The 27,070-nt window shown below is 44.3% G+C and overlaps 11 protein-coding genes across 11 annotated transcripts; 6 read left to right on the forward strand and 5 right to left on the reverse strand.

Moving 5' to 3' along the window:
* Positions 1–327: 327 nt before the first annotated feature.
* Positions 328–3,567, reverse strand: I203_100268 (uncharacterized protein; the record flags this gene model as incomplete). The annotated part of the gene is made up of 10 exons (XM_019149130.1): positions 328–372; positions 467–571; positions 658–823; positions 922–1,343; positions 1,466–1,672; positions 1,779–1,887; positions 1,966–2,036; positions 2,140–2,390; positions 2,554–3,331; positions 3,418–3,567. The coding sequence occupies 10 exons, from the start codon at positions 3,565–3,567 to the stop codon at positions 328–330; spliced, it is 2,304 nt and encodes a 767-aa protein (XP_019001657.1).
* A 404-nt stretch (positions 3,568–3,971) lies between these two features.
* I203_100269 (uncharacterized protein) lies at positions 3,972–5,476 on the forward strand (the record flags this gene model as incomplete). The annotated part of the gene is made up of 10 exons (XM_019149129.1): positions 3,972–4,031; positions 4,095–4,123; positions 4,195–4,211; positions 4,279–4,337; positions 4,404–4,437; positions 4,503–4,547; positions 4,626–4,641; positions 4,712–4,766; positions 4,889–5,057; positions 5,160–5,476. 10 exons carry the CDS (start codon positions 3,972–3,974, stop codon positions 5,474–5,476), a joined length of 801 nt encoding a protein of 266 aa, XP_019001656.1.
* A 302-nt stretch (positions 5,477–5,778) lies between these two features.
* On the reverse strand, positions 5,779–7,083 carry I203_100270 (uncharacterized protein; the record flags this gene model as incomplete). Its single annotated transcript, XM_019149128.1, has 6 exons — positions 5,779–5,851; positions 5,913–6,000; positions 6,077–6,277; positions 6,368–6,675; positions 6,800–6,909; positions 7,051–7,083. 6 exons carry the CDS (start codon positions 7,081–7,083, stop codon positions 5,779–5,781), a joined length of 813 nt encoding a protein of 270 aa, XP_019001655.1.
* A 466-nt stretch (positions 7,084–7,549) lies between these two features.
* Positions 7,550–9,219, forward strand: I203_100271 (uncharacterized protein; the record flags this gene model as incomplete). The annotated part of the gene is made up of 6 exons (XM_019149127.1): positions 7,550–7,886; positions 7,948–8,054; positions 8,115–8,194; positions 8,262–8,361; positions 8,488–8,787; positions 8,845–9,219. The coding sequence occupies 6 exons, from the start codon at positions 7,550–7,552 to the stop codon at positions 9,217–9,219; spliced, it is 1,299 nt and encodes a 432-aa protein (XP_019001654.1).
* Positions 9,220–9,695: 476 nt separating this feature from the next.
* Positions 9,696–12,905, forward strand: I203_100272 (uncharacterized protein; the record flags this gene model as incomplete). Its single annotated transcript, XM_019149125.2, has 12 exons — positions 9,696–9,791; positions 9,856–10,767; positions 10,941–11,142; positions 11,233–11,339; positions 11,415–11,559; positions 11,621–11,839; positions 11,904–12,036; positions 12,109–12,170; positions 12,223–12,374; positions 12,445–12,548; positions 12,612–12,678; positions 12,744–12,905. The coding sequence occupies 12 exons, from the start codon at positions 9,696–9,698 to the stop codon at positions 12,903–12,905; spliced, it is 2,361 nt and encodes a 786-aa protein (XP_019001652.2).
* Positions 12,906–13,111: 206 nt separating this feature from the next.
* Positions 13,112–14,066, reverse strand: I203_100273 (uncharacterized protein; the record flags this gene model as incomplete). Its single annotated transcript, XM_019149124.1, has 5 exons — positions 13,112–13,190; positions 13,318–13,513; positions 13,709–13,826; positions 13,890–13,907; positions 13,968–14,066. The coding sequence occupies 5 exons, from the start codon at positions 14,064–14,066 to the stop codon at positions 13,112–13,114; spliced, it is 510 nt and encodes a 169-aa protein (XP_019001651.1).
* Positions 14,067–14,779: 713 nt separating this feature from the next.
* I203_100274 (uncharacterized protein) lies at positions 14,780–18,348 on the forward strand (the record flags this gene model as incomplete). The annotated part of the gene is made up of 9 exons (XM_065516599.1): positions 14,780–14,810; positions 14,867–15,168; positions 15,229–16,353; positions 16,415–16,518; positions 16,587–16,920; positions 16,974–17,122; positions 17,176–17,415; positions 17,476–17,716; positions 17,794–18,348. The coding sequence occupies 9 exons, from the start codon at positions 14,780–14,782 to the stop codon at positions 18,346–18,348; spliced, it is 3,081 nt and encodes a 1,026-aa protein (XP_065373417.1).
* Positions 18,349–18,516: 168 nt separating this feature from the next.
* I203_100275 (uncharacterized protein) lies at positions 18,517–19,784 on the reverse strand (the record flags this gene model as incomplete). The annotated part of the gene is made up of 7 exons (XM_019149122.2): positions 18,517–18,562; positions 18,640–18,728; positions 18,799–18,829; positions 18,921–19,263; positions 19,381–19,581; positions 19,651–19,684; positions 19,743–19,784. 7 exons carry the CDS (start codon positions 19,782–19,784, stop codon positions 18,517–18,519), a joined length of 786 nt encoding a protein of 261 aa, XP_019001649.2.
* Positions 19,785–20,247: 463 nt separating this feature from the next.
* I203_100276 (uncharacterized protein) lies at positions 20,248–21,423 on the forward strand (the record flags this gene model as incomplete). The annotated part of the gene is made up of 7 exons (XM_019149121.1): positions 20,248–20,373; positions 20,448–20,487; positions 20,567–20,639; positions 20,697–20,773; positions 20,834–20,945; positions 21,062–21,222; positions 21,365–21,423. 7 exons carry the CDS (start codon positions 20,248–20,250, stop codon positions 21,421–21,423), a joined length of 648 nt encoding a protein of 215 aa, XP_019001648.1.
* A 387-nt stretch (positions 21,424–21,810) lies between these two features.
* On the reverse strand, positions 21,811–23,815 carry I203_100277 (uncharacterized protein; the record flags this gene model as incomplete). Its single annotated transcript, XM_019149120.1, has 7 exons — positions 21,811–22,201; positions 22,295–22,518; positions 22,591–22,756; positions 22,821–23,081; positions 23,145–23,228; positions 23,292–23,497; positions 23,567–23,815. The coding sequence occupies 7 exons, from the start codon at positions 23,813–23,815 to the stop codon at positions 21,811–21,813; spliced, it is 1,581 nt and encodes a 526-aa protein (XP_019001647.1).
* An 895-nt stretch (positions 23,816–24,710) lies between these two features.
* Positions 24,711–27,048, forward strand: I203_100278 (uncharacterized protein; the record flags this gene model as incomplete). Its single annotated transcript, XM_065516600.1, has 3 exons — positions 24,711–25,560; positions 25,641–26,520; positions 26,877–27,048. 3 exons carry the CDS (start codon positions 24,711–24,713, stop codon positions 27,046–27,048), a joined length of 1,902 nt encoding a protein of 633 aa, XP_065373418.1.
* Positions 27,049–27,070: the final 22 nt, after the last annotated feature.

The raw sequence follows: 27,070 nt of genomic DNA on the forward strand, positions 1-27,070 counted from the left end.
GTTGAAGTATCGGATTAGATTATCGTGAGTACCTTGACATTTGGCATGCATCAGTCACCTTCCACCACACCAAGGTCGTTGTGAATCACAAAAATTCGTGAATGACCATTACCCCAAGGGATAAGTGGTATTGTATGCTGATGAAATGCTGCTTCATAGGATGACCGTCCCCAAACAAATAACGCTATGTTGTATATTACTCTTGTGTAAAATGATGATAATGACATAACGATTGGCAGGATATGATGGGCATCCGCATGCCATAGATTTGCAATTTCGAGCTGTTAGATGTCCTCCCCCTCATCCAAAGCCTAGATGGCTGGCTTCTTAAGTATCCCTGCCGTAGAACTCTTTCAACCTCTTCATAGCGATCTAACATACATCATCACATAAGCCAACCGCTCCTCGCTTCGGACATCACGACGGTGGAAAAAAAAAAAAAGCTGAAATGGGGCATAGCACGTACCTCATAACTCTCTTTATAATCGCTCAAATCATCTTCTTTGACTTTCACTTTCCTAATCGCCTTGAGATGTCCAGCCGTATTCATCATCCCTTTGAAATGCAGAGCCTGTACGGCGATTCAGCATTATCAGTTTTGAGGTCTGACACAATATGCCCATGACTGAAAGAAGTGATTGAAACCGTCTTACTCACCTCCTGTTTCTCTACCAACGTCCAGGCAGTCCCTTCCCTACCTGCTCTGGCTGTTCGACCGACTCTATGAACATATTTCCTCATATCTAGGGGTACGTCGTACGATATCACGTTGGCAACTGAAGGTAAGTCCATTCCTCGAGCGATAAGATCGGAGCAAACGAGTCTATGATGAACCATGACTCAGTCAGTGAACGTCGAACGAACTGAGAAATGGGATAAATATGCAGAGTATAGTTATTATGATCTCATAGCTGAACTTACAGATTGATTTTCCCTTCACTAAAATCACTTAATATCCTCTTCCTTTCCGAACTCTTCAGTTCACCCGTATACCCCTTGACAACCACCTTCTTTCCACCTGATATAAACGCATCATTGAAGAACTGTAACAGATTCAATAACCTCTGAGAACTCTCAACAGATTTCGTGAAAATCAGACCATTCGATATACCGAATTCCGTCGAGTAGATCAAGTGGATGAGGTTGAGTGGTTTCAGCGCAGAAGGAAGGATCAACATTTTCTCAGAGAGGGTAGAAGGGAAAGAGAATGTTTCGCCTATGTTGTATGGTATGGAGGGAAGGTTGGTAGATTGGATGATATAGTATTTGGGTGAGGTCAATGAAAGAGCGGCGACTTTTGAGGGATCACGAGTGAGAGTAGCGGAGAATAAGAGTTTTTGACACTGCGTTGGATGTGGAAATAGATGGTCAGTTCATTTACTCTTCATCATGATGCTTTGCTCTGCCATGGATTGGTGAAAAGCAAAGGATACTTTGGATATGTCCGAAGAAAATTCTCACTCACGGTCACGGGCGGACGTTCATTCCATTCTTCTTTCCTATCTATCAACCCCAACCCTTCCATCCACGAAGGAGCGACTTTGTCCCATGGTTGCACTAAAAAGCCTTCAGGCAGTGGTCTAGGTGGATCAGGTGGATTGATATATGATAATACCTGGGATAACCAATTTTGGAACGATTGATTTAACAATCTATCCGCTTCGTCTATTATCTATCACAAGCCAAATTGATGTAATCAGCTTTGTCTGGTTCTCTGGTTGATGATTGTATAATTGGTCAGAGTGGTATTGAGAGACGATAGGAAGAAGAAGACCTACTAGAAATCGTAGATGCTGTAAAGTGAAATTGGGTGTAGATTGTAAATGATCTATCAATCTACCTGGAGTGGCAATCAGGATATCCAACTTGGATGATCCGCCTAACAATCTATTCACACATATACATATAGGTCAGCTAGTCGATGGTGATTTTGGATGACGCTTGGGGTATCTTGACTATACTTACGGAGTTTCCATATCGGCGACTAACTGAGATTGTTCTTGTGTGAACGAGTGTTGACCTGTGACTGCACCGATCTGATTGAAGAAAGATGGGAGCACAACAGGTCAGCCATGTCTGTATCGATGTTATATGTTTGCCGACCCTCTCTTTCTCATCCTACTTCCCGATATAACTCACATTGAGTCCCGTCCCTTTCGCGAGCACCTCCAGAGTTTCCCTAACTTGAATTACCAAATCTCTAGTCGGAAGCACTATCAACGCTCTCAACCTCGTTGTTATCCGTTGTGAGAGGATTTCGATGATAGGTATAGCGTAAGCGAGAGTTTTACCTGATCCAGTAGGAGCGGAGATCAGATAATCATGTAGTCGATCGTAGGGGAGTGGATTGAGGCGAAGAGAGAGCAGGTGAGGGAGGATGGCAGCTTGGACTGTATCATGTGTATATTGGATGTCAGCAATTGACGAGAAAGAATATCGCAAAAATGATTTGATTAGTGATAAAGCACGACGAATATACGACTAGGAACATTACTGATATAATTATAGGTTCCTGCAATTCACATTGGGAGAAAATTTATGATAGTCACTCACCAGCAAACAGATCTTCCACTCCCGTTTCTCTCAACTTCCCTTTCATCCTCTCACTTATCGTCTTAATCTCTTTCACCTCACCCAAAACAGTCTTAACAGGAGCTTTTAGATCATCTAGTCCAATTCTTAGAGACTGATCAATGAATTCTGCATCTTCCAGACCAGATGGTAAACCCTGTTTGGCCAGTATCTCAGGTGCTGGAGCGGGTGCTGAGCGAGGTAAGGGGAAGGCTTCGAGGGGTTCGGGAGAAGGCTGTTTCTCCGCTTGATCTTCTCCTTTTTCCTCTTCATCATCAGATCCCACTTCATCGTCGTGCTGCTCCACCGATGCTGGTTGCGAATCTTCTTCCATAGGTACATCCTCTTGTTGATCTTGCAGTTCTACACCTGATTTCGTCTCCGGTAAAGCAGATGTACTGGCAGCGCTAAGCTTTGCTTCCCTCTCTAATTTTCTTTTCTCTTTCCTTTCCCTCCTTTCCCTCTTCTCCCTTTTCTCTCGCCGTCTTTTCTCTCTTTCACTTTCCCCATTTATCGTTCCGTCTACTTTTTTCTCCCCATCTTCATCACCTCCTTCATCCTTCTGTAAGCTCTGCTTTTCGTCTATTCCATTTGACAAGTTTGTCACGGCATTATTGGTAGTGGATTTCTTGAGCGCTTCCAACACTGGATCAGGTTTCCATTCTTTCTTATTCGTCTTGGGCGCAGAAGCTTTCTTTGCTTTTTCGATTTTCCTTCTTTTCTTCAATTTCTTCTTCTCTCGATTTTTCTGAGCTTCACTCTAAATAAATTTGACATAACATGTCAGCTGGTCTTCACGGCTGAAAGCTCGGACAGACGGGATTGAGGGATTGAAGTTGGACATACCTTGTTCTTACTTTTCTTTACTTCCACTGGTATGGCGTTCAAGGCCAATCTATCGGGATGTATAGATGGTCCTGCCGAATGGGAAGTAGACGGTCCAGCTTCAGGCTGAGCATGAGGATTCTCATCAAAGGTAACGTGATTTGAGGACATCTTGAAAATTCGGCTTCCTGATCTAGGTTATCGATACGAGTGATTGCTATAGAGGCTGAGGATTCGACCGCTTGTGCAATCACCTACTGCTTCTTGCCAACTGATACGGTGAATGCAGTACTCTTACTTGCTTCGTCCCAAAACAATGATAACAAAGTAATCTCGAGCAAATCCAAAATAATCGAAAGACACCTCAATGACAACCGTGGAAATTTAAAATATTCTGATCATCTTCATCTCCAGGCACGCATAACTTACCTCTTGTCGATCGGCGATCACCGAAAATGACCCATCCCAGTGATGTGATGTGATGTTTGTTGACAACAAAACCGATATGAACCCCAATTCGCTTTTCAAGTAAGATGTATATATATCACCACACTGATCAATAAAAGAGCAGCCAGATGCCCTGGTTGATGAAAGCCGAGCCCGATTCGAGGATAGTCAAGGGCAAAGATGTAAAGGTGGGTCCAACACGATTTACAATCATACCAAGTTATGTCAGCTGATATGAAGTGATTGGCCAGTTCTCGGTAGATGATTTTGAGAAGATAGGGTGGGTCAGGATCAGCTGCATATCCGTTTTACCTTTGGATTGTTAAGCTGATCACACTATCTGAGGATCAGAACTTCACCATGGGACGGTAAGTCAACACCAATTCTCAGAGTTCTCATCTAGCCCAGGTGATTTATACTGAAATCCGGTGATAGGAGTTAGGAATCACGAAGCGAAGAAGATCATGAAAGAGCGTATGAAACTAGGTGACCAGGTAAGCTTCGTGAATGAACCCCGATCTGTCAGTAGATGATAGTTGCTGATTTGAGCTCTGAAACAGGTACTGTTCTACCATAGTAATTGTAAAGTCCCAGGTCAGCTGCTTGTCGACACCCGTGCTCAATGTAAAGCTGACCTGATGATGCGTACGGTGAGATAGGGGTATTCGCAATTGCAGAGATAGCGAAAGAAGGATATCCAGATTGTTAGTCTAATCGTTTCTTTCCTAAAGATTTCGTATGTCTAAGCGTTCCAGCTAAATATATCATTCTGGGGTGAATAGATACAGCTTGGGATCCGTATGTCCCAAATCGCCTCAGCTCACTCCAAAGTGATACTGTAATTGATGACTCGTGGTGTGTGAATTAGTAAACATCCGTATCATGATCCTAAATCGAAGGAAGATGATCCAACATGGTATATGGTGAGTGATCTGGTACTGCCTATCTTCTCAATACGGTAAACACGCCAAGTAATTGGATCATTGGTCCTTTCGTGATCACATAGTCATCCTTGTGCTAACCTGATTTGAAAATCGAATTGTAGGTCGACGTAGGATTTATTCGTCGTCTCGCTCATCCACCAACTCTACAACTAATCAAACATCTCGCCACCCTCTCTCCTTCATCCGCTTTACCGAAAGAGATATCGTATATAGGTAAAGATGGGTTGGAAGCTATACGGTCTATGCAACTTGTCAATCGAGGGAGATTAAGTGAGTTCATCTGGGCGATTAGTCCGTCAATATATGAAATTTCAAAGTTGTTCTTTCAATCGGATCTTTGGCTGATCAATTCTTATGGTGGTGCGTATTTAGGTGTTCAACCTGTCGAACAACTGGCTTTCGAGAGTATAGTCAAATTGGGACAACATGGAGGATGGGAGGATCTAATCGATCAGAAACAAAAAGGAAAATCGAAGTCGTCGACGCCGGCCATGAAGAAAAGCAAAGGTGATGCAGATGCGATTCAAAAGCCTAAACCGAGTGTCACGACGGACTCTACAAAGAAAGAAAGACCAGCGTCAGTGACCAAGAGGTCGGAACCTCCAAGTAAGAAGGGTGCTAAGCAGAGAGATCCTCCGTCGGGTGGCAGTCAAGGGGAAAGAAGGAGTAAGAGGATAAAAGTGAATTAATTTACGATCTCAGGCAGATGTAGTTTGATTGATACTCCTTTCCAGGATATATAAATCGAAAGTTTGCGTGCATGTACCGAATGCATCAAGATACTCGTAGATAGACACAATTGCATTATTTCATTACTCATCAAGTTCTACTTTCGATGAATCAAGTCTTGGAATCGTGTTTCCTTCAAAGTTTCCCTTCTCCTCACCCTTTCTTTCAGTTACTATCGCCTCACAGTTTTCTAATTCTTCTGCTACCTTACAGGTCTCCCAATCCGGTATGATCAGTGAAAGAACTATCTCTGCTCTACGGTTTAGGAGGATCCAGAGACAAGAGGAGCTCTCTCCTCGTCGTGTAACAAAGTGCCGTTACCTCTGACAGTGGCGCTGTACAGACAGACCCATCAGCATTTTGCGTCACTCAATACACTTGCAATAATCAGCTCACATCAGAGATTTGATAATTGCCAAGAGGGATAAAAGGAAGAAGGCGAACGCGGACCAATGAATAAACTTGGAGCTAGTTTGGTGGATGACTGCATTGCGGGGATTACATCAGCTGAGATATTGACGAACACGATAGCTGTCCAGCTAATAAGCCAATCCACTCACAGATAGCAAACAAGGCCCAAGTGATGGCGGCCGCACCAGCCGCATCACCTTCTTTACTTGCGAAAGCGTAGGCCGCAGCGGTAGTTTCAAGGAAAACGAAAGCGAGGAATACAAAGATCTTGGTCCAGATTCCTGCTTTGTGGGTGTGTGCGTTGACGCCGAATGCTTCGAAGAGCGACAAGACGACTAGGACGATGGTCCCTGAAATCGAAAAAGCAATGAATATCAGCTACGACTCCTCCTCACGGATATTGGCGTGAAGGTTACTAGCTGAGAGCGGGAAAGACTCACATCCATGATAAAGTGAGAATGGAAGATGAACGAAAGCCTCCTCTCCCAGTGACTCCCTATCGGAGTGATCTCTCTTCACTACATAGTAGATCTGAGAGACTGTAGCAGAGACCAAGAGTGATAAGACGAATGCGAGGATGTACCAATGTCTGGACCAGAAGAAGATGTAGACCGAGTTGAAGATACCGAGTAGAGCGAATCTCCAAGAGATGGAATCGACAATGACGGCTTTGCCTCGAGAAGTGAATTGGAAGATTATCGTTCCGAGTAATAAGAGATGGATAAGGGACCATACGTAGAATGCGTAGCTGTGTTTTTGACAGAATTAGCTTTGGGAAAAAGAAACAAGATTGAAAGGGTATAATTGGAATAGATGGACGTTGTGAAGGATGACTTTGAGATGCTCCTTTGGAATGAAGGTGGACAACTTACTAAGAGGGAGTGATGTAGGTTACCTTACTTGAACCGTACATGTCCTCTGGTCCAGCGACCGAGTATACGTTGGAACCGAGTGAAACGGCATAGACAACGATGTTGACTAGCTATGTACGTGGATGGAGTGTTAGCTTTTAAGATGGTGGTCGACGAGATGATGGTGGCAAAGGGGAAAGTGAGGAGGATGCCGGAGATAGCCAAGAGGCCTTTCTCGCAAGGGTTGGCTGTATAGGTGGGGAGATACTCACCTTGATGACGAGACCGTCTGTGATGCTTGACATTGTGCTTTGGGATGAGTGTCTCAAAGAGATACCTTGTTGAAGAAGAAAGAGAATAAAAAAGGAAAAGAGAAGAGCAGGATAAACGTTTGTTTGTTGTCAAGAGGAGGGTGAGGATTGCAGGGTTAAAATGGGATTATGAGTATGGTCGTATGACTTGCGTGCATTGCGTCATTCCACAAATATACACACATGCGTTCCTCATTCCTTGGTTCCTGGACACACTTATCAATTACGTAAAGCAGCTCAAGGTGGAGGTGGTTCACCTTGAAGACTGTAAAAGTTGGTTGATATGTCGTTGATCCATACAAAGTCATACACGACCTTTGGTTCTTTCACTTCCTTTCACTTCTTGACTTCCTTCTCCGAGACGACCTAACGATCTCCATGGCTCACAATGCTGGTGCTTACAATCCGACAGACTCTTCTCTTTTTCATACTTGGGGCCATCATCTTTCCGCAGACCACGATGGCTCGGACACCCACCAGAACAACGTTGAACAATGTTCTACGCACACCACCACCGACTTTACGCCAGCGGCAAGATGATCAATCCGCTGCAACTGACGAAGAAGCACCACCTTCTGACGACCAAGTGACCACGACCGAAGAAGCCTCGGGTAGTGACGAGATAGAAACAGTCACAGTGACTATAACTCCAGTAACGACTGTCTACCCTGACGAGGACCAGCAGAAGACAGAGACGATGACAAAAACCTACAAGCTCACTCCTGCCACTACACCGATACCTCTGGCAGATAAGATGGGCTTGATCATGCCTAACCCCTGGTCACATCTATATACCGGTCAGTTGGTCCTACTCTTCAAATTATCCGTGAGTAAAGCTAATGATCATTTTTTAAACAGGCTTGAATTACAGTTTCGGTTTTTTCGATCCTGTTCCTAGACCTGCACCTACTGCTGGAGGATGGTTGAGGGTGGTACAGCCTTTGTTGGTGTTCCCAAATTATACCGTAAGCTGGCAATGATACATTGGTCCTCGATGCGATGGCAGCTTACAGTGATTGAAACAGGTTGCAGTATTCCCCAGTATAGGGACGGATGATCCGACTTCGGTAGATGCTATACCAGTGGGGAGTGATGGATCATGCGGGTGAGCTTCCTCTCTCTCTGGTACAACGATAGAATTAGCTCATAGTCCTGTGACGCATTGAATTCAGAGCAACAGCGGAGAACTACGCTGTTGCATGGCCGTTTATCTTTCTGGAACATGGTTGGTATATGTTTGTGATCAATCAGACGTACATGCAGGTCAACGTGGTGAGTCATCTCTCTATCTGACAATCAGACATGAGTGCTCTCTTGGAGCAGCGTCTTTCTCTCATTCGGTTCATCTCTGGCCTACGGATGTCTTTTGTGCTGACTTGACTTACCATAACCGACCAGACATCAAATAACCAGTGCACCGTGCCGATCCTCCAACAAGAATCCTTTTTCGCCACTCAGACATTTTCCATCGGTCCTGCTCCAACGTACAGTCCAGGTCCAGTTGCTCCATCGTCTGGATATACGGTCTTTGCGGAAGTATCTACACACACGCCTAGTGATTTACCCATCGATCCGCATCATGCAAGTAAAGGAGAGAAGTTGGCTATTGCTTTGGGTGTTACCGGTGCTATCTTGGGTATAGCAATCATAATAGCTGTCATGTGGTTCATCAGAAAAAAGAGGAAAATGGAAAGAGAGGTAAGCTATTCAATGTGACTTCTGGTTATTGTCAGCTTATCATGCTTTGTGTAACAGTCGCTCGCGTTCTCTCGATTATCGCCAAAAGATCAAGAAGCCTTCCTGCGTGAAAATCCAGACTCATTCCTGAACCCAAATCATCCGAGGTACACAGCGAAGAATGGTGGATATGGTAATACCGGACCACCTGCTCCTCCCGGAACGATGGCTTATGCTATATGGTGGTCTCAGCAGGTGTGGAATAACCAGATGGCCATTTGGCAGAATCCCAATATGGCTCAGTATAGCGCTGCACCTCAGATGGCTCAGACGCGAAATCCAAGTACAATGGGACATCCCCAGTGGACAGGGGGTCAGGGGATATATGGCGGAGGGAATATGGCGGGTAACGGGTATATGGGCGGTAATGGGCTGTACCAGTATGGGCGATAGGTCGAGTTGATTGTTGAATCTGGCACCAAGCTTCATTAAATTCAATCACATAATTAGCGAAATGAACTCTCTTATTTCTCTGTTCTTCTGCTCGGTTTCACAGTTCACATCTTACCCTGTTGCATTTCCATAGACTGTAGATAATGTTGTTCATCCTGTACATACACATCAAACAATGCATCGGGAGTTGTTGTTCTTGAATGGGTGATCACTCTGGCTGCACTTGCCACCATGAAATTCAGTATGAAATTTGATCCCGTTAATTCGCTTCGTCAATGTTGTTCGTTTTCTGAGCAGACAGGATTCATCAATTCGATCGATCATTTCGATCTTTCCTCTCCTCATCTCACTTTGTTCGACATACAGGTCATCTCAAAAAAAGGTGCAGTAGTATCTCACTGTGAGCTAACGGTCTCTGTCTGCCTGGAAACAGGCTCGAAAAGCTCACCTTCCACTTTCTTAGACCTCGCCAAATCATGGCATTTCGACAGGTCTATTCGCTGGACGTTCTCCTCGCTGGTCCGAAGTGTCTAAGGTCACCTCGTCATGTACCAAATAGGATACCCATCAGAGTGAGCGTTTTGCCTGTCCAAATCTTGTCCATCCAAAGACAACACAGCTCACAAGTATCCACAGCTCCAAAATAAACCTTTCATCCCTTTCTCTCGACCCCTCACTACCTCATCCTCTATCAAAGGGATTTTCAGCTCTTCCTCTTCCTCTTCAACCTCTTCTACCCCTCCACCTCCTCAAGCAGTCATAGATTCCGACTCTCCTCTCACGCCTTTCCAAGCCCGCATAGCCTCATTGGAATCTACCGCTCAAAACTCCCCAGAGAATCTCGAAGCACAACTTAATCTCTTGAGGGAATTGGCAAATGGAGGGGAATATAATGGGTTGGTAGCTTATTACCAGGCTATGGCTTTGGAAGAGAGTGAAGATGGTACAGTGGGAAGTGTGAACTTGTTGAAAGATGAACAAGGGTGGAACTTGTTTTTGGATGGCTTAGCGAGAGTAGGTAGATTGGGTGAAGCTTCTTCAATGGTAAGGAAGAGAGATGGATTGTTGAAGAACCTATCATCGTCAAATGCTACGATATCGTCAGAATCAATAATAAACCCTTCCAACAATGGTATTCCTAGCTCTACATCGGTTCTTTCTCACTTATCTTCGTCTACTTCTCCTGCCCTATCAACTCCCACATCGACAAATTCGACTTCTTCCCCATTATCATCTTTTCTCTCCTCTTCTGTTTCATCATCTGGTAACCCATCTTCATCCGGTACATCTGCCTCGTCTACATCCGGTTCAGCCTTGAATCCTCTCTACGTCCAAATGGCTCCTGCGACTCCTCAAGCCAATGCATGGAAAGCCCTCAGATGGCTGGGTGGATTCTTACTTTGGGGATTTATCATTCTGACTGTGATGTCGATGATCATGGAGAATACGGGATTACTCAAGGCTGGACCGGGTCCGGCGGAATTCGAGCCTGAGGAAGGCAAAGTGGTCAAATTTAGTGATGTTCATGGTGTAGAAGAGGCAAAGAGTGTGAGTGATGTTTGCATTCGATCTGCATTTACCAGAATGGCAGGTTGTGGAATACATATACGTCCAAGAATAGACAAGCTTATATGACATCACATTCATGATCTACATTGTCTACTTTTCTTTCGACTAGATGCTATAAGATCTATGACTAATGTCGCCTTTGAATGAAATAGGAATTGGAAGAAATCGTCGAGTTTCTCAAAAACCCCGAAAAGTTCTCAAACCTTGGTGGTAAATTACCCAAAGGTGTTTTACTCACTGGTCCACCGGGAACAGGTAAAACCATGTTGGCCAGAGCTGTTGCTGGGGAAGCAGAAGTTCCTTTCTTGTTCGCTTCGGGAAGTAGCTTTGATGAGATGTTTGTGGGTGTTGGAGGTGAGTGATGCTTCTTCTACGTGACTTGAACTCCCTGTAAAGTCATATGCTGTTGAAGGACTTTGCTGATAATAGATTTTGTGAGCTTAGCTAAACGAGTCAGAGAACTATTCGCTGCTGCTCGGAAGAAGGCTCCTGCGATTGTATTCATCGATGAATTGGATGCTATTGGTTCTAAGCGAAGTGCGAAAGATCAAGCAAGTTGATCTCAAAGAACCTTAGTGATGATGCTACGTGCAATAGCTGATTCTGTTCGTTTACCTTGCCTCTAGCATTACATGAAGCAGACTTTGAATCAGCTTTTAGTCGAATTAGACGGTTTCGAACAATCTGAAGGAGTCATCATCATCGCCGCTACCAACTTTCCCGAATCTTTGGATAAAGCATTAACTAGACCAGGTAGATTTGATAGACATGGTAAGTCACCACAGATTCTTGTATACACGTTTATATAGCTGACATTCATATGTTTTGGTAGTCGTCGTTGGTCTTCCTGATGTACGAGGTCGAATTGAGATCCTCAAACATCACATGGGAGAAGTCGCCTTTGATGTTGATGTAGATGCCTCGATCATCGCTAGAGGATGTCCGGGAATGAGCGGAGCGGACTTGCAGAACTTGGTGAACCAAGCTGCTGTGAAAGCTTCTAGGGAAGGGGCGAAGACTGTCGGTTTGAAACATTTCGAATGGGCTAAAGGTGAGCTAGCGGATTACCTCAGTTTTCTGAGCGGAAAAGTCAAGCTTACGGAAATGGGTAACAGATCGTATCTTGATGGGTGCTGAGAGAAGATCACACTTTGTTACTGAGGAATCTAAACGTGCGACGGCTTATCATGAAGGTGGACATGCGCTGGTGGCTTTACACACGCCAGGTGCTATGCCTTTACATAAAGTGTGAGTGTGGTCCTCCGTTCGACTGATGACTGTGAAGGTTCCTTCTCTGATGTCGATTCCATGGTCATATAGCACGATCATGCCTCGAGGTCAGGCTTTGGGTATCACTTTCCAGCTACCCGAACAGGATAAAGGTGAGCTTAGAACCCTCTGTCTTCTGTCGACCAAGCTGACCCATCATTCCAGATTCTTATACGCGTAGAGAATATAATGCAATGATAGATGTGGCTTTAGGAGGTAGAGCAGCGGAAGAGATGGTCTTCGGTCACGATGATGTGACGTCGGGATGCTCGAGTGATCTACAGAGAGCGACGGATGTTGCTGCCAGGATGATCAGAGTGAGTTCAGCTGTATAGATTGTCGTTGCCGCAGAGAGAGGCTGACTATATCCAATATTGCAACTTGTAGAGCTACGGTTTCAGTGATAAAGTAGGATTGGTAGCTCACGGTGATGAAGAGAGTGTGTACTTGTCGGGAAAGAAGCAGGATGAGATTGAATCGGAGATTAGGAGGTGAGGACATCAACTTACTTTTAGTGAATGGGATTCAAAGGCTGATTTGGACTGATTGGATAGTTTCCTGGATACGGGTATGGATCGAGCTAAATACCTGTTGAAGACTCGCGAGCAGGAATTACATACGGTACGTTCTAGCATTTCCCTGTAGCCCTTCTTCAATTGAGCTCATCACTTTGACTTTCGTTGTAGCTCGCCAATGCTTTGGTAGAATATGAGACTCTCTCTTTAGATGAAGTGAGACAAGTTTTATCGGGTCAAAAATTGAATAGACCTACGACAGAAGGTGAAAGTTTGAAATCTGAGGAAGAAATCAGGAATCAGGCGGGTGGCCAGATTGTCGATGGTATATAGTATAGTATGGTACACAACTCATTTTTGCATAGATGCATATAACTCACAATATATATATATATATATATCTATATATCTATATATCCTCTCCTGAAAGAGAAAAAGCAATCTATCCAAGAGTCTAATGATCGTGAGCAATCGACCCATAGTGGACAAAAGTGTTTTAAAGCAGATCCTTTATGATGTTGGAGATCACGAAATTGAGATTAGTCGGTATGCCCAGCTTGGGAAGCTTGGGATTTTTCTATTTCCAATAAATGCTGTTCTACGAATTTGATATGAGCGCTGTACAAGGCAGATTCAATATTAGTGAATTCCACGCCATGCGAATTGAAAAGAAGAAGGAAACTGGTTCTATCTTTATCGAAGGACATGAAAAGTAGTATGGTAACATATTAGTATGAATACTCACTTTACATCGAGAGCTTTATCGCATACACCTTTCACAATCCCTTTCTCATCAATAAAGAAAGTTTCCCGTCCTGGCGTCAAACCCAAAAAAGCTTTTCCCACACCGTATAATTTCCTAGCTGAGTTATCGACGTCGGAAAGTATGGGATAAGGGAGATTGTATTGGTCGGCGAAAAGGGATTGTTTCGTGGTTGCGTCTATATTCATAACGATTAAATGTTAGTCAAAAGTAAAGCAGAGCAGATGGAAGTGAGTGAATGGAAGAGAATTGATAAGTCATTTGAAGATGAAGATACAGGTATGAAAGGAAGTAAGTGAGAGTTGATCGATCGAAAAATCAAAGATTGAAAAGGTCCACACAAAATATCTCATTTTTGGTACAATTCACTCACCGCCTGATATACCCACTACCAACAGATTGGGACTCCGTTTAAATACGATATTCTGAGTTTGAGCATCTCTGAACGAACATGCTTCTTTGGTACATCCCGGTGTGTTCGCAGCAGGGAACTAACCTCACGGAACAAAACATCAGTGATCTGCGTCGGCAGAGACAGATGAATGATTACTCACAAAGAATAGAGCTATTGGCTATATGGGAAATTAGCATGAGAATTGATCCGATCGCTCAATCCAGTCTTTCGCACTCACCTTTTCACCTATGGGAAGTTTGTACAAATCACCATTTGGTATACTTGGCAATTCAAGTGGGGGAGCTTGTTTGCCTATCAATTCGGAGTTTTTGACCATATTATATATTGAATACTAAGATCTAAGGGGTGTTAAATGATATACGATTTGGAACGATATATTATATTCTGATGAAGCGAGGAGAGGTTTAAGCGAGGAGAGGTTTGAGCGAGAACAAAGGACTTGTATCTAACCTGCAATTCTGATTCGATTACGCTGGGAACAAGCTGCTGGGATCCTATTGCGTATACAATACAGTGATGTGCTTCAGGTGTGAGAATGATCCTATTCTATGATCCACCGTATAGTGAGACGGTTCATCGATCCATTCATAATTAATTCCCATTTCCAATGATGTTATTCTTTGTTTGGCTCCAGATCTCAATTGATCGAACCACCCGCACCGGGTAATACCAAGCCCACGTGTTCGCCACGTTTGCTGCAGTCGACTGACGTCGTCACGGCACGGTTAACTGGTCGAAGGATGAAAGATGGATGAATGGAGATTGGGTTCACCATGGACCACTTGGATATCCCCAAGATATAGATAGAGCTTGATCATTAATCATTAACCAGATATCACCAATCGATCTCATCATTCCAGTATAAGCCCCTTCCATCTCTACTGTTCTACTCGAACACGCATACAGCCACTCCAAGCCTAAATTACCGCTTCTCATCGCTCAACCACGTTCAAATCATCTGCCCCAAAGGGTGGCCACCTCTCATGTCTTGGCTCTGTGAAATATAATCACACGTAGAATCACGCCAGCATGCAGTACTTGTCCAAAGCATACAGCTACTGTAAGCTCCTCACAGATCCATTGAAATTCAATATAAAGCTGATACATGCTATGTAGACTCCGGTATCAACCCAGCCACGCTTTCAGGAGCGATCGACGTAATAGTAGTCCGTCATGTAGATACCGAAGGGACCGTCACTCTATCCTCTTCTCCATTCCACGTCCGATTCGGTAAACTCCAAGTACTTCGTGCAGCTGAGAAGACAGTGACGATCCGATTGCCCAACAACCTTCCTGCACCGCATGTAGCCCCCTTCGTGATGAAAGTAGGAGAGACGGGAGAAGCTTTTTTCGTAGTGGAGACGGATGAACAGGTACCGGCGGATCTTCTGACCAGTCCAGTGGTCATGCCTACACATGTGAGTCACTCGTGATCCTCACATTATACAGTGAAGTAGCTGATCAGTCGAGGCGTTCAGACTGATCTTCCAACGTCTCACGTTACGCATGACGAAACGGACACATCGGCAGATCCACATCATTCGCTCACGCAGGAGCCTTTTGGCGAGACTGAGACGCAGATCCCTCATGAATCGCCTTTAGCAGAGGTGGAATTTTTAGACCTTAATGCCACGTCCACGACCGACGCATCCCAGAAAGAAGCCAATACTAGTAAAAGATCATCTCTAGTCGACTCAGCTTCATCTTTATTACCGTCTATCCCATTCCTCTCATCCCCTTCAAATAGTCGATCTGGATCTCCGCCTAAGGAAGACAGATCCAAGGTCCACCCAGTTAACGACGAAGCCAAAGCGAAAGAAGCGGACGAACCCGTCATTTCCACTACAGACCAGCAGCCTAACCCATTGGCTACCGAAGATGGAGAATCAGCCAAAATGCCAGATAGAGATCATAGACTGTCCAGTCATGAAGCTCTGATAGCTGGTGAGAATGCCTCGGCAGCCGAGGATTTACTACCAAAGGTGAAACCTGGTCAGGGTGAAGGTCCAGCAGTATTATATGGACGTGATGTCGTATTGGATATGGCGGGATATCATAGTGGCAAAGGTGATACATCTTCAGGTCCAGGTTCGCCTCCACCAGAAGATAGTGATCCCCAGACTGAATTGTTCATTCAAGATTTACTCGCGGCTGTACAACCTCCAGATGATTCTCGACCTGCACTACCACCATCGAGAGTCACTGACTCTGAGATACCTGTAAACGATCCAGATGACGATACTCCCATACCTCCACCTGCACCTGAATTAGCTTCCGAACCGGATCTTCCAGCTGCTCTGGCAAACGTACATATCTCACCTCAAAGCATTTCAAGAAGATTCGATAGAGGTCATTCTGAACCTCCACAGGACCCCGAAATGGATATATCTAGATCGCCTACGAGGGTAGCCATGGATATGCAGTGGGATTGGAGTAGGACACATGCTGTTGAGATGAATAGGACGAGATCTGGACATGGTAATCCTACTCCAGGAGTGGTGGGGAAGTTGAAAAATGTGGAAGAGAACCCTTATATGTTCGTGTTGGATGTGAATGATAGATCACATCGATTCGAATTATCGCTCAACGATGGTTTTACAGGGGTGAGTGACAGTCCATGTCAGATATATATGTTTCTCGCTGATATTTTTTATCAATGTGAAGGATGATGAAACCGAATTCAAGCGGAATAGAATGACATTCCGTAAATTCATCGAAGATCCTTCGGTGGTCGATGATCCTCGTTTGGTGATCAAATACAATTCGATGTAAGTCAAACATACCAGACGAATTTGGCTGATCAGAGCAGATATCGGACATGGTCTACGGACTATAGATTACTCTATGCACTGTCCATGTACCGGCGTACACTCCTACCTCCTCCTTCCAGTCCCACTCTCCCTTCCTTATCCGATACTGGAATCTCCAACCAGCCTCCAAATAGACCTTCCAGTGGATCTGGATGGTCTCGATGGTGGAGAAGGGGTCAAAGCAGTGCAGCTGGAAGTGTAGCGCCTCCTACAAGGTCAAACACTACGCCAACCGAGGATCGTCCAGTCTCTCCACCTCCACGGCAACCCGCCGAACCTCAAGCTGCTGCTTCCGAACTTGTTGAAACACCTGAAGGGAAACAATATGCCAAAACATTACGTCTCTCGTCTGATCAATTAGTGAGTATCTCGTATCTCGTACGAAAGATTAGGACTGATCGGGTGTAATGTAGAAATCACTACACCTGAAACCTGGACCAAACACTATACAATTCTCGGTCACTTCGTCATACTCTGGTCTCGCAACTTGCACTTCTCGTATATTCCTGTGGGAAGAGACAGATCAAGTGGTAATATCAGATATTGATGGCACCATCACAAAGTAAGCTGAATTATAAGTATAAATTGGAACCTATAGCGCTGACACTTTGATAGATCCGACGCCCTTGGTCATCTATACGCCGCTATAGGTCGAGATTGGACGCATCTCGGTATCGCCAAGCTATATACAGATATCGGTAACAACGGGTACAAGATGTTGTACTTGACTTCTCGAGCGATTGGTCAAGCGGATGCTACACGGCAGTATCTCAAGACGATCGTACAAGGCGATTATCGATTACCTGAAGGGCCTGTGATTATGAGTCCGGATAGATTGATGGCAAGTCTACATCGGTGAGTTCTCTCAAATCCAAACTCGTACATCATGGCCAAGTAATAACACCACATGCATAGTGAGGTGATCATGCGGAAACCTGAGCTGTTCAAGATGGCCTGTTTGAGGGACATTCAACGTCTATTTGGCGAACAAGCCAAAGAAGCTTTCTTTGCTGGTTTTGGGAATCGAATAACGGATGCGATGAGTTACAGAAGTGTCGGTATACCAGCCGCGAAAATCTATACGATTGACTCGACTGGTGTGGTCAAGACGGAATTGTTATCTGCTGCAGGACATAAGGGAAGTTATATCCAGTTGGTAAGTTAGCGCATCCCGGCATCCAAGTATAGAATTAATTGGCTAACGATCTAATTTGAATGTGGATGTGGGTGTAGAACGACTTGGTGAATGAGGTATTCCCTCCAGTCAGTACGAAATTCAAACCTGAATTTACCGATTTCAACTATTGGCGAGATTCCATACCAGACATACCCATCCCGGACTTATCACCTCCTTCACCTGCCCTATCCGCTCGATCGGATACATCTGGTCGATTGAGCGTATTGGGTAAGATTACAGGAATAGCAAGGAGAAGTTCCAAACAACCTTTATTACCTACTAGTGAACCTTCCTCTAGACCTTCATCTCCACTGTTCGCTCCTTCCATGACACCTGATGAACTCAGTGAATTAGATGCGGAAGCTGAGGATGATGACGATAGGAAATCACAAATTAGTATGCCAGGTTCGTTCGATGAAGAGGAAGAAGCTAGGAGGAATACAATGGGAGACTCGTTCTTCGATGAGAGGACGGTTAGACATCAAGATGACATTGAAGCTCAGAATCAGAATCAGAATTACAACGATCAAGAGGAAGAGGATGATGGAGGGAATTTCGATTTTGATGATGACATCTTAGCTGCTGGTGAGATGCAGCATGTTCCGTTTTAGATCATAAGCGAGGAATACCTGATACTCTAGAATAAATGTCCTTCTAAGGTTGATCGGCTGGATGGATGGTTCTGTATTGTGATTTCTATATGTATACATCTCTCTTCGATGATATATTTTGCATCTACGTAAATATCATGAGCATAATGCATTTGATTATGATAATGACTATGACATTGGATCAGGGATGGGATCAGGACCTATCGTCGAATTGCTAATGGCAAGCACGATGTTAGTGAAAGGTCCAAGACTTTCAGTATTGATGGACATGGTGGTGGTGAAAGGACTTACGAGAAGAAGAGAACTTTGATGGCTAGTGCCATCCCTCCGTGTAATGCTATGACCGCTACGATGAGAAGTCGGGTCATTTTGTTATCGGCCTGTGTTGATTAATCAGAGAGTAAGCTCAAAACAGTGAACGAATAGTGATGCCATTAGGTATGGACTCACAGAAGCAAGTACAGGATAGATATTTTGTACTCTATTCACCGGACGCAGACAAAACCAATCATCAGTGGGAACGGAAGACACGAGATATACAAATGTATATAGGATGATAAATTTCAACTCACAGGAAATAACCTGAACTTGCTGCACCTCCAAAGACCAAAACCCATCTAAGTATACCAACGGGTATCAAACACAGTAGACTAACAGGTATATAAACTCCCATTGAATAACCGTATAGACCCAAAGCCTCTGCGACACCCCATTCACCTACTCCCAACCATTTGGTCGCTCCCCATAAAAACGCTGGAAGACCTAGTCCGTAGAAGTATATCACTGATACTGCCGTAGAGAGCAAGGGGAGGTTGGAGCTTGCATGGGAGGATTGGAGATATTGCGTGATTGAGGACAGAAGGGTTGAGGTTATGTATAGTACGAGAATTAGAGTGGTCAATGTCCAGAATGGGCCTATAAGCGAAACATCATACAAGGGAAGGTAAGCTAAGCGTTCTCTCAGGTGGATAACATGTATGGGTAGAAGTAGAATGAATAGTGACATTGTTGTGTCTGAATAGTCCGACTCACCGTAAAGATCAATTTGTCCATCACAGTTCTCAACTATAAATCCCGAACGAGGTATCATAGCCATTCCTACCCTCTTCAAAACGGTGTTTGTATCGACATCGAAATACGTCTGGTAGTATGCGAGATTAAAGGGACTGTAGGGTACATCGGGTGGTGAAGGGGAAGTCGCCCGAGGTGCATTAGAATCTGTAGGTAGGAATGCTACGATAGTCCTTTTATCAGAATCTACCGTTCCACGACTTAAGTTGCTTGCTCAGTATGAGCGCTCACTCTTAAACTCTAGTCCATTACCTTGATCGTTTATCTAGAATCATTCGCGTGAGCTTGTCAAAATTGTCAAAGACATAAACGGGTTAGCTCACCTCATCATCCACGTCTACTACTGCGTATCCTCCTTGTGACATGTTGACAGGTGATATATGGGTATATCAAGTCGAATGGAAATTGACTCCCTTATCTGCAGGAGACAGTTGTAGTGTTATATAACCACTTGCTCGTCATCGAACACCTCCACGGTGGTCGTAGTCGCGGACTAATTGATAGAGCACTTACACGTGTCCGCATGCCTTAGCAGCCAAGATAGGGTGACTACACGTGCCTAACCTGAAACACAGCTTATCCCTTTGGTGTGTATGTATGTGTACGTTGACAGTTACATAATCACCATTTACATTCAATCATATCCATCTGACACTAACCATACTCTATCATCATAATTATAACCATACACCTAGACAATAACAGCAGAGCGATTAACAGCAGGGGCAACCGTTTGATCATCTCTTAGCACGTCGGTATAAAGACAACATACAAGTCTTTCAGTACTAATAGCCGAACGTTTCCTCTACGATAAACCTACCACCCGCCATGTCAAACCCTCAAACACCATCCACCGCAGGGGACTTCTCCTCAGCCAGTACACCATTGAAAAAGTTCAAATTGGTATTTCTAGGTGAACAGTCAGTGGGGAAAACAAGTTTGATCACTAGATTTGTGAGCTACCCTTCACACTATACCGTCGACCACCGGTGTAGAGTATGATCATTCAGCTAATCTGAGCGTTGTAGATGTACGATACTTTCGATAACACGTATCAAGCGACTATAGGTCAGTGCTTTACTAGACGTTATCGACTTTTTTTTCCTCACTCTCGATTGATCACTGATCATTGGTGATTGATGAATAGGTATTGACTTTCTGTCAAAGACGATGTATCTTGAAGATAGGACAGTGAGATTACAGTTATGGGATACAGCCGGGTGAGTAGACCTGTTCTTCGACGTGATGGCTTCCTAGCTCATCGTACTTTCAAATAGACAAGAACGATTTCGTTCACTCATCCCTTCCTATATTCGAGACTCATCAGTAGCTGTGATAGTTTATGATATTACGAGTGAGTTGCCGGTCGAACCATCCAGGTCATATCATCTCACACCTTACGACCTTCTTTCAGATCGAACGTCTTTCCTCAATACGACCAAATGGGTAGACGACGTGAGGAATGAGAGAGGACAAGATGTGATTATTGTGTTGGTGGGGAACAAGACAGATTTGAATGATAAGCGGTGAGTGATCATCCATCCGCTTACATTCATGTAGCTTTACTACCAATTATGTCACCATAAATCACCTGCGACCTGTCAAGATTACGGGCTGATTCCATCTATTTGACAAATTTCAGCCAAGTAACACCAGAAGAGTTAGATAAGCGAGCGAAAGACCTAGGAGTCATGTCTATCGAAACTTCTGCCAAAGCGGGATATAACGTCAAGACGTTATTTAAGAAAATCGCAATGGCTTTACCTGGTGGAAGTGCCGAAGTGAAAGAAACTGCCAACACGAGTGAGTGACATCAACCTGTCATTTCCCTCGTATTGTTGCGAATCCCAACTTAACGTCGCCCTGCGCCTGGAAATATGACTTCAGACTTGCAAATGCTGTGTCATATCATGTACAAATGCTGATGATTTTATCGTCTTCTCAGAAATCGACGTATCTGCACCAACACAGGAAGTACCCCAGGCATCAGGTTGTCAATGTTAGGATTTCTCGAGTTGTACAAATAAGAATCTCATCTCAGTCTGCTTACTTTCGTAAGTCACAACTATATGGACATGCTTGATTACAATTAGATTATGGATTTATTGGGTCAGGTGGTCTCGGGAAGTAAGAGCGGTTCTACATTGTTAGAAGGATGAGGGTAGGTTCCTGGAAGATGGATATGCAAATTGTGAAATGATTTAGATTATACCACTTGATAGCTACATATGTGTACAATTACCTTTGATGACGATATGAAGTGATTTATTCGAACAGCTTCATGTCTTTCTTGCCATTTGCATTTCATATTTATCGGAACATTACCACATTCATATTTACCTATTAATGAGCAAATAGATATATACGATATGAGATAACTTTTCTACATCCTTAATAAACATATTCGAAATGAGGGTTCTCCTTGTCCGTCAAATCCGCAAAAGCAGTTTGGTTCAAATCCCTTTCTCCTGACTCCCCATTTCCTTCAGCGGAGACACGTTCAATAGCCAACTTCTTCTTTCTGTTCTCATACATGAATGCGAATCTGAAAGCGAAGAACAACGAGAATTCCAAAATGTTACAAACCAAGATAGCCCCGATTCCAAGAGAGTATTTGGGTGCTTGTTCAGATTTGAAGAAGAATGGACCGACGATGTTACCTACACAGGCTCCGAACCAGATCATAGCTGATACGAGCATTTTCTTGGATTGTCCACCTGTGTTGGAGGTGATGAGTGATAAGGAAAGGACGAATGAACATTGGTATGAACCGGTCAAATAACTAGCAAAATTGACACGAGAGTACATTAGCATGATATTACAATTCAGGTATTTGGTTAGGGAAAATGTCGAGTTTTTGTTTTGGGTAACTCACAAGCAGATTAACCGTCCGACATAAGCATCTTTAGGAGCAAGTAAGAAACCCAAAGCGCCCGAGATGGTAGGTAACATGAACAATGCGCAGACGAGTGTACGACTGTTCTTAGGTAGACGATCATTGATCAATGCACCTGCACCGATCCAAATGACCACAAAGACACCCTGGGGGATACCGAGTAAAGCAGTATGGAGTGTATCGAAACCTAAACCTTGAATGACCTGACCGCAGGAGAAACGAAAAGGTCAGCATGGATCTTAGATACTCATGATCAGCTAGATCATTTCACTCACCAGAGTAGAGAAATTACTGATACCTCCATTAGGGATATTACCGATGAAACCAAGGAAACAAAACATGTAAGTCTTGTAATCTGTGAATGCTTCTCGGACTTGACTCCATTTGATCTTTCGATTTTCGATACCAGTTTGATTCTTCCTCATTCTAGCGATCATAAGTCTGGATCATGATCAAAACCATCAGCAAGATATAAGTACTAAAGGAGTTATGGTTAACCACTTACAATTTCTCTTCGTGGGTGAATCCCCTGAAAGTAGCTGGAGAATTGGGAAGGTAAAGTAACAAGCAGATAGCCCAAGCTGAACATGCCGCTCCGACGATGAGGAATTCGTATCTCCAAGACGCAAGTGCGCCTTTGATGTTTCCGATTCCGTATCCTATCAATCCACCGCCGGCGACACCGACCCCATTGAAAGCGTACCAACATGAGATCCTTGAAGGTTGTTCAGCTCGAGTATAGTACATTGATGTGATCAACATGAAGCTATGATGTCAAAGAGCCTGATGAGTATAAGACATAGATGATTGGAAGGTAGTAAAAACTCACGCAGGATCTGCAATGGCCTCGGCAGCACCAGAGATGACTCTCAATGCAGCGATGGCGGCAAAGTTCTTGGACGCAGCTTGAGCCCTATTTATCATGACGAGAATAAGCACTATATCAAGAGATACATCAGGAACAAGGAGCACTTACATCAGGAACACGCCCCAGAAGAAAATATTGGCTCCTAGGTAATAAGCAGGAGGTGATCTCTGCATGATCAAATTAGATGGGATAGCCCAAGCTAACCAACCGAAATAGAAAATCGAAGATAACCAAGAATAATCTTGTTTACCCAAGTGCAGATCAGTCTTGATACCGAATATCGCAGCGTATGACAAAGTCGTTTTGTCGACATACTACCAAATGATTACAAGGTAAGCGATCGTATATGGTACGGCGTAGCTTATGTTTATATATTCACTTACGTAGAAGAAATAACAGATACCCAATAAAGGGATGATCCTTCTATCGAGTTTCCTTTTCAATCTCTTTTCGTCGTCTGGGTTGATATGTGAATCACCGGGATACCTCTGTATAGCTTCATGATAGATATCCGCATGTTGAGATGGAAGTTTGATACCGGGTTTGAGGGGCTCTTCGATGGCTCCCGCTTCTTCAAGTTGGATGGTCTCGCCTTTCTCGGCTTCTTGCTTATATTGATCGTTGTTGCTCATCTTGCGCTATCTATCAATCAATCAAAAGATGAATGACTATTGCAACAGATGCAACAAGTCTAGAAAGGGACAACGATCCAGCCTATATATATATCTGAAAAAAGTTGCTATCGCTGCCTTTTTCTTTCGCATGTCCATGAGAAAATATCAATCCTTCTTGACCTCGCCGGGCCGTAAATCAGAATTATGTGATTATTAATAACCATTCTGAAAGTCTTGGGAATCCCCTCCCCTCCCACACATGCTCATGAGGGGCATGTGGGAGATGATAGCCACCCTGTTCCTCCCATCGTGTTTTATTTGGGGCACATATGCCCCCGATGTATGAATAAAATTTAAGCGATTAGACTAAATGAGGTATGATGAGGAGTCTTCACATCGGACCGGTTCATCCAAGTTTCAACAAAATCGGTTCAATGCGGTTATTCCTGGTTAACTGCATCAGATTGCCGAGATTCACAGTCCGAAATCCGAATTCAGGAGATGAAGGGTTTAATCTTACATGCCGATGGCAACGTGGGAACACGGATGAGGGAACTCGCAACTCGTTGTTCTGCATAAAGACGATGGCGATAGATTGACAGACAGTCTTAAAGATATTGTGCTACTCTGACTCATATTGCCATTGAGATATACCTTTCTTTATACGAATGATTGGGTATCAGGGTAGTCCTTTGAGATGAGGATGAGGATCCAAACAAACAATCTGACCCACACTGACCACTGACTCACTGTCCGCTTTCGTTGAATGAGATTCTACTGACCCTCACGTCCTCTCATCAAACCAAGCAACGGAGATAAACAATCCAAGCATATGATTTCTGAGAGTGAATGTCATCATCATTGACATTGAGAACCCTTCGCATAGCATACGGATCATCTTTGCATATTCAAAATGACATATAGAGACAGCTTCATATCCACTACCAGCTCGGATACCTACCCCTCAACCATGTCCAGCTTATCTCACTCCGCATTAGGTCTCACCGACTCCCCTTTACGTCCTCGACTTCGCTCCACCCTCGGCACTTCCACCCCAGCGTCTTCCGTCCCTGGTACACCCGTACGAACCAAACCATCCCAACAACAACTCCGTCAGGCTCCTTCGAGGAACTCGCTGCATCAGGAAGCTACTACCAACGCAGCCAGGCGAGTCGTTCAGCAACAGTCTACAGAGGGTTTGCGCACCGTCGCTCCGAGATCATCTCAAACGAATCTGACCAACGCTAACGGTTCTCCACCTATTTCAAGACCTACTTCAAGAAATGGGACAGCTACAACCACAAGTGGAGGTATACCTTCTCGACCAGCTACTACACCAGTCAAGACGACTTCTTCCCCCCAAGCAACAAATCCCACTCGACCTGCATCTACCACCCAGATCGCTCCGCCAAACCAACCTCAAAGAGCTCAAGGTACTCAACTTCAAAATGCATCTCAATTGTCTCGGTCGACCCAGCGACCACCTGTTCAAAGAAAAGCTGTTTCACCTTCTCCAGCTCGAACGGAAACTACCCTTGCCGAAGAATGGGAGGCCGAGTTGATCCAAGATACCCGTCAACTCAACGTCCGACCTCGGCCTAAACCTACACCTGCACCACTACGACAAGCTCCAACAGCCATAGACCGAGAGGAGCAGAGGCTGAAGGATATGGAATGGGAGAGATCAGGAATGTGGGACACAACCAGAGATCCAGTCAGAGAAGCTGAAGATAGAGTCAGAAGAGATTTAGGAAGGGATATAGGTGGGTTCCTCCTCCTACAATCGTTTCACTTCATTAGCAAGTGCATAGTGAAAGCTGATATTTATCTGTTATGGTTCCAGCATATCCTCCTGAAACTCCCCGTGTTCCTGTCCGAGCTGCACCATCCGGTGTTACCTCCGTTCATATCGGTATCAGACCTAGACTTCATCCCACCAGAGCTTCCGAATCGATGACTCGCAATCAACCTGACTTTTCTATCCCATTACCTCTTTTCTCCCCTTCATCAGCCTCAATAGACCTTCCAGATAACGCGACTAGACGAAATCAGAATCCTAGATATGATTCGGCACTAGCTGAAAAGGCAAGAAAGGAATATGAGGATTGGAAAGCGCGAAAAGCAGAGAGGGAAGGTGGTGTGGGTGATGATGGAGATGCACATGGAACGAGAGATTGGGTACCTAAGAGTAGAGAAGTGGCTAGACCCGGTAATGTGGAAGGTATCGCTCATTCCGACGCTTATGAAGATACGCACCACAGAATGAGTGCTCAGGATCAGATGGTTTTGCATCAGCAAATGCAAGCAATGCAACAACAGGCTATGCAAATGCAAATACCGAAGGTGAAGACTACTGCCCATGATAGGAAAGTGCCACCACAAGGAACGCCCAAATCGATATCAAAAGTTCAACCTCAACCTACAATTCAAAATCAAGTTCAGGATCAAACCCAAAATCAAGCTCAGAAGCAGGATGCAGCCCAGCTTGTGAGTGACGCCACTGTTGGTAACGAACAAGATCAAATACAGGCTCAGCAGGGTTGGGGGTATCCATACCCGTATGGGATGGGCTATGATCCGATGGGGATGGGTCAAATGCAAGGTATGGAAGGATATTATCCTGAACAAGGTTATTGGGATCCATCTTACTGGTGGGGTATGGGAGGTATGATGGGTGATCCTCAACAACTAGGGATCGCTCAAAGCCAAGGCGAAAGTCAGGAGTAGGTATTCATTTCATAACCCCCTCACACAAGAAATCACCTAGCTAATTCTTTTACACACCTTCATTTTTAATCTCATGAATAGTGGCAAAAAAGTCCAATTTGTCGAACCGAGCATCACTGCAGGCTCCAACTCTTCACAAGAGGGTTCCGCTTCATCCGCTCAAGCTATTTCTACTCCCATCACACCTGAAGATCCGTATAGTCAGATGTAAGTTCAGCTTTCAGCTTTCAACTTTGCATACATCCATTCCTTTGAGGTCCTTTGTTATCCCTTTCTGAATTTTGTCAGTCCTCTCCTTTATGTGAAGGATGCCCTTTCATTCGTTCTCTCATACCCCCTTCTATGATTTAAGCTATTCCGATTTGGAGGATTTCTTACAAACCCCTCAAATGGATAAGGAGGTGAATGATTTTCAATGTAACATCAGAATGAGAAACATTGATATACCTCAGATACTCAATGGGATAAAATTGTCGATCATCCCCTTTCCCCTTCCTGGATTTGAACGTTTTCAAACCTCGTGATTCTTTTCAATCTGTCCCTACA

Source organism: Kwoniella mangroviensis, assembly GCF_000507465.2.
Source record: "Kwoniella mangroviensis CBS 8507 chromosome 1 map unlocalized Ctg01, whole genome shotgun sequence".
NCBI classification, from domain to species: Eukaryota; Fungi; Basidiomycota; class Tremellomycetes; order Tremellales; family Cryptococcaceae; genus Kwoniella; species Kwoniella mangrovensis.